The sequence below is a fragment of the Dendrobium catenatum genome, unplaced genomic scaffold, assembly GCF_001605985.2.
Source record: "Dendrobium catenatum unplaced genomic scaffold, ASM160598v2 fragScaff_scaffold_919, whole genome shotgun sequence".
Classification (NCBI taxonomy): Eukaryota; Viridiplantae; Streptophyta; class Magnoliopsida; order Asparagales; family Orchidaceae; genus Dendrobium; species Dendrobium catenatum.
Window position 1 is genome coordinate 60,164 of NW_021319381.1, and position 6,072 is coordinate 66,235.

Genomic DNA, 6,072 nt, shown 5'->3' on the forward strand with positions numbered 1-6,072 from the left:
AAAATATCACTATGATCCATTCTCAAACAATCTCCTACTAGTAAGGACGTGGTACGTGTGTTCTCTAACCGGCGGTTTTGCCGTCAAATGGCACCGCAGGATAAACGATTATGACTCGGGGCCCTCTGAACCGAGTGGTTTTGCCGCCAAATGGTACCACGGAATACCAATTATGGCTAAAGCCAATACTTTCCTTACTGGCATCAAATCCTTAATATATTAGTCAATAGGATATGATCGATAGGGCACAAAGCCTTCTGTTAGTTAAGGTGGATTCAAATTTGTTCCCTTAGATAAACATTCAACCCAGGTCTACAAGGTACCCTTGGACGAAGCAACCCATAGCTGCCGACAAGGATCCTTCTGTCAGGTTGGGTCGACTACCTCCTCTGACTAAGTAGACCAGGGACCATGATGGCCCGGGAGGACGAAACCATGGGATCTTTATCGGGTCTATCATCCATTCCACCACCATCCGCTTTAAGTGCAAGATGGTGAAAATTTCTATTTTTAAATATCAAATTTTCAATCCTCCAAAATCTTCAAATTTAAGTAGACCAGGGACCATGATGGCCCGGGAGGACGAAACCATGGGATCTTTATCGGGTCTATCATCCATTCCACCACCATCCGCTTTAAGTGCAAGATGGTGAAAATTTCTATTTTTAAATATCAAATTTTCAATCCTCCAAAATCTTCAAATTCCTAAATTTCTAAGCCCATGCTGCTACTATATGCCTGATACTACGTATCTATGGATACAACGTATCTGAACGATGACTAGCCTTAATCGAAAGTTCTCTCTCGTTATTGGGAAGGATAATTAACTATAGGGGCTTGCGCCTATAGGAAACCAGAACTCAGATCATAAAATCCTCACAAAATGGGGGCGAAATCTCTGGGTAGTGTCTTATCTACAAAACCATCCGCCTTCCAAAATTTATCCCAGAACTTAGTTCGTTAAAACTCCCTCGCCGAGAAAAAGCAATCAGTGCGGGCGGAGGCCGGGGCCGAATTTTCGAAGCCCACAGTACTTATGAGCTCGACACCTTCCTGATAGCTATCAGATAACACGCCCACAATTGGATGAGGTCTCCTCTAAATATAATATCTAAGTCATCTATAAAAAATTTGACCGCCACATGGTACGTCGAGAGGATTGACCTAAATATATTCAAGAGGGGTCGCTCGATAGTGGAGTTGTAGCCATGGTGGTGCATTAGTGGTCACCCTTAACCTAGATGACAAGCAATGTGATCAGACTTGTGTCCTTACATTCGCCAGAGAAGCTATAGAGGGGACCTAAAGTTGAAGTGAGCTGGGAGGTTAATAAATTTATTTTTTCAAAAAATATATTTAAAAATTATATTAACATAACTCCCTGTGTCAAGTAGAATGCTACCAATTTGGTTATTGGCAACTAGAGCTGTGATGATTGCAACATTGTTGAAAGTGTTTCCACTCGTAGGCTTGTCAACTTCAAAAAAATGATAGCTGGGTTATTGATAATGGCCTCCTACATGATGGTGGCCAAGTTTACTTCTCCTGTTTGTAGCCTCTTGGAGCTAGCTCTTTAGGATGACTCAGCTCACTTTCCTTCGACGATGACAAGTCCCTCTCTTACAATGGACTCGTTTCTATTTTTCTCTATTTGACCAAATCCAAAATATTTCATTTTTCTCACCTTGATGCAGTCTTTAATGAGTCCATAGAGGTGCTTGCACTCAGTGAAATTCCCGTGGTCTTTATGGAAGGCGAATAATCTTGAACTATTTCCAATATAGGCATTTGGTTTTATTTGTAATGGGTATTTATAGGATTCTTTATTTATGGTGGCCTCTACAAGCTCGATCATGGATAGATGTAGGGGATTTATAGTGGGATAGTGATGATTAGGATGTATATTTTCTTCATCATAAGAGCATGTTGTTCGTGGAGCTTCCTCAATTCAAGGTGAAGGAGGTCTTGCTATTCTAAGTGATCTTTCCTGTAGGGGTGCTCTTTGAGGATTAGGGTGGTGTCAATTATGCAACATTTGTAGCCTTCTATCAACTCTATGGTTTCTTTGAACTTCTCTCACGCTCGCAACCATGGGTTTGATATTGCCTGATGGCAAGTCTTTCGAATGAATGATAAAAAAAGACTCGCCCAGCCAATTGTATTTATTTGTATTAACATGATTGTTGGTGAGTTCAAGTGATTATTGTAGTGTCTTGGTTGGTGCATAATGGAGTGGACCTTTCCTTGAGCCCTATTTTAGAGTAACCATGATAATTGACTCTAAGGCTTTAATCTCGGGCATCTCCTATTTCAACCGAATAATAAAAATCTAGAGTGACTCGCCTGGCTCATGCTGCATCTTCAGGTGAGGCTGGGAACTCTTTATGGGCCTCTAGACTCTTGCAAATTGAGTGATGAACATCTTCTTAAACTCTACAAAAGTTGTATTTACACCTAAAGGCAGACGAATGAACCAAGAATGAGCCGACTCCTTAAACAGTAAAGAATAAATACTTTAAAGTGTTGTCGATGTCAAGTAGCAATAACACTAACTTAAAGTAGGCGATGTGGTCACATGGATCAGTTCTCCCTTTATAGGACTCCAAATTGCGTGATTTAAATTTTGGAGGCGGACGCGCCTTTGTAATCACCCTTAGGATTGCGTTCGTCAATTTTGTCTTTGTTCTTGTCACTTGTCGAGGAGGCAAGTAATATTCATAATCATTTTTGATGGTGTGAGTGTGATTTATATCGGGTGTTGTGTTGAGCTTCTTGATTTTTGGCCTTCTCTGGCGAACAATCTAGTCAAAGGATACTTCCGGGGTGCTCTCCTTTGGAGCATTTCTTAGCATGCGTTGAATCATTTTAATAAGTCTGTCCTCCTCAATGACGTCACAATGATTAGTGTAGTTTGGGGCATTCATGATCACTGACGACTCTAGGTATTGCTAATTTTTTAAGGTGTTCTTGTCTTCATTTCAATAACATTAATCCAAGCTCACCGCACATTCAGGATGTTGGATTCAAATTTGTCCAGGATGACACCTGACTTTACTAGCAAGCAATCTTCTATGTAACATTCAGAGAATTTAAAGAGACTTTGGTGAGCATGGAAAGTGAGAAAAAAGGGAGTGCAAAGTAGCTCAGAATATTAGAAATCATTCGAAAGATTCAAAATGTATCTCCTCTCCCTTTATTTATAGGTTTTTGAGGGATGTAAAGAAGATTACACTCAATAAAAGATTAATGTATAATCTTAATGATCAATTGCTGATTGTATATGATACGTGGCATGAGCTAGTTGGTTCTTGTATGACTTTGTCTTTAATAGAGCTCTCAGTTTAAGGGCTAGTCCCCTAGGTAAGTCTTCGCTGGCATGTGTGTCAAGAGTGTCTTTCAAAAAAGTCATGCAGGATGAGTTCTTTTGGGTGAGTCCTCTACACTTGGAGATGAGTCCCTGAAGGATCTACTTCGACTTGTGCTTGCAAAGGAGTGGTGATGATAATCATGAGTAAATGATTGTTTGAGTTTAGGTGGTCGTACTTATGGACACTTGAAGTATGCACTTTCTATTTCTTGGATCAGGGGATGTCAATGGTGACTTGATGGCTTTGCTAATGATGAGTAGCCTTGGCAGGCTAATCTTCAACGAGATGAGTGCCCCCCTCGTGCTGGGAAGATCTAAGAGCCTCCTAATGTGCGTGCCTAGGCGACTCCTTGATTTGGTTGATTTGGACGAGTCGCTTCTCCTACTCGCGAGTGTCTCACATAGGTGATGTGACTATTTTGATCGAGTTCTCTTATTGGAACCTGCAAGGTATATGTGAAATGCTAATATATATATATATATTTAGAGTATACTACTATTTATGAATATTTTAATTTCATGCGAATGTTCTAGATGCTAACATTCTTGACATTTGGATGCTTTTTGAATAAATGTTTTAATGTCTAGGTTGTTGGATCCAAAATTATTCGCTGGATGATAACAAACCCTACTTAGTAGATTTGTTTGGTAAGCTTGGGGGAATCTTTTGGTGAGAATAGGTGATGAGAGAGAGAGAGAGAGTGTGTAGAAAGGAATAAGCTAGCCAAAACCTCACTATCTCAATGACGAATACAGAGCAAGTTTAAGATCTAAAAGTTCTATAGCTCTTTAGAAAGTTAAAATTTAGATTCTTAGCTATTCCTCACTAACGCGTACTTATAGGGCTTTGAAGGCTACAAAAAAAAAGGCTAGAAAAGACATAAAATGTGGGCTACATGCAGATGTCGATACAATGCTACACACTAGTCTAGGATATGTAGCTCCTTTTGATGGGCTATTCGGAAGACGAAATTAATGACCCAACGTGTGGCTTGTCGTCGAGCGAGTTTAAGAGGGTGACTTGGCATAGGGTGGGTTCTTTTAGATATGTAGCCGGAGGATATCTTGTGATTTCAATAAATAATCTAAGAGGCTCATAATCGCCTTGTTGATGAAGGAAAACAGAAGCGTGAGCAGAGATAGCAAATTCCTAAGCCTAGGATGAGTTGTAGCCGAATGAGTGTGAGATTATTGAGCTAGGTGCCATCCTATAAGTGACATTGGCAAGCTCAGAGGGCTCCGATGGTAAAGAGCTTGACTAAGGTAAGTGATGATCTGCTTCCCTGGTAAGGACCTTTTGGTTGCCTCAGATTGGGCGAATTGTTCGAGTGGATGTGGATGAGTGCCGCCTTCTCTTTGGACTGATTTCTCTGGTATTTATTGGTGAGTTTGTTAAGGTATCTACTTCTGAAAAGGAATAACCTTGTTAAGATCCGACCGATACATGTGAAAATACCTACAAACTGCTGTGTTCTTTGTGATGATTATCTTGTCTTCTAAGTGATATTCAATTTCTGAATGTCAGGTTATTAGCATCCAAAGTGATGATCTAATCTTAGAAGGTTTCAAACGCATGAAGGACAACAGAATAGGTGGCCTACCTATTGTTGAGGATTCAAATAGAAAAATGGTGGGAAGTTTATGCATACAGGACATCAGATTCTTGTTACTCAAGCCTGAGCTCTTCTCCGGTTTCAGGTATTGCTTTCCCAGATGGCCATCTATATTCCGTAAGATTGACTCCAGTAATGTTTTGTTTGCTCTATAAACCTCTTTCCCACTTGAAATATTCTCCCAACTGGAAGAGATTCTTACTTGTGAAGTATTTTAAGCAGGGAACTGACTGTAATGAATTTCATCAAGGCTATAGAGACAACCTGTCCTGATTCAGGGACACAGCTACCTACGTGCACTCCTGATACTTGTCTTGGAAGTGTGATAGATAGCTTGGCTTCAACAAGTGTGCACCGAATTTACGTCGTGAATGGAGATGAAGTTATTGGTGTCGTAACTCTCAGGGATGTCATTTCTTGCTTCATCTATGAGCCTCCTGGCTTCTTAGAAGAGTTTTTTCGTTCAGCCATCAAAGATATGGTGGCTTCATGACTCTTTAGTTGGAACTTAGAAAAAGCTAACCTGGTGAGGTCAAAACTGCAACAAATTCAAACCTTTTAAATCTACAATAAATTGTTTCAGATGCACTTTTTACTGAATTCTATAATAAACATGCAGTTCAAAAATTGCCTTTAATTACGTTAAAGTATTTCTTTTCTAATTTATAATAAGTTTCAGTGAAATTCTTTCTCTCCGGAATGTGCAGGGAAAGAACTAGAGTGTTTTTGGGGAAATTTTGGATGAGCGTAGCTCAATTATTTTTATGTCATTGATATTTTGCTCAACATTTTTAGTATTAGTATGGGGTTATTATTTATAATGTATGACATTGAATAAGTATTGAGATTTTTTTCCAAAGTTAAATTAACCTAAAAATCTCTAAAGATGACAAAAGATATATGTATAAGTTAGCCAAGCAAATAGATAAGAGAAATAAAGATTTACTTCAAGTGAAGTGCATTATGGTTGAAGATCAAAAAGTATTTTTATTAGAAGAGGATATTCAACAAAGGTAGATGAAATATTTTGAAAAGTTTTTCAACGAAGATTGTGATAATACGATTGATTTTAGTGACCTTAGTACCTTAAAT

The 6,072-nt window shown here is 39.1% G+C and overlaps 1 protein-coding gene across 1 annotated transcript; it reads left to right on the forward strand.

Annotated features, from left to right (window-relative positions):
* The first annotated feature begins 4,862 nt into the window (after positions 1-4,862).
* Positions 4,863-5,642, forward strand: LOC110113303 (SNF1-related protein kinase regulatory subunit gamma-1-like). The gene is made up of 2 exons (XM_028697348.1): positions 4,863-5,065; positions 5,203-5,642. Exons 1-2 carry the CDS (start codon positions 4,941-4,943, stop codon positions 5,471-5,473), a joined length of 396 nt encoding a protein of 131 aa, XP_028553181.1. The 5' UTR covers positions 4,863-4,940; the 3' UTR covers positions 5,474-5,642.
* The last annotated feature ends 430 nt before the right edge of the window (positions 5,643-6,072 follow it).

Coding starts and splice junctions, on each gene's coding strand:
- LOC110113303 (XM_028697348.1), top strand. CDS start 4,941: ATGAAGGACAACAGAATAGGTGGCCTACCTATTGTTGAGGATTCAAAT. Junction 5,066..5,202: donor GAGCTCTTCTCCGGTTTCAG/GTATTGCTTTCC, acceptor TATTTTAAGCAG/GGAACTGACTGTAATGAATT.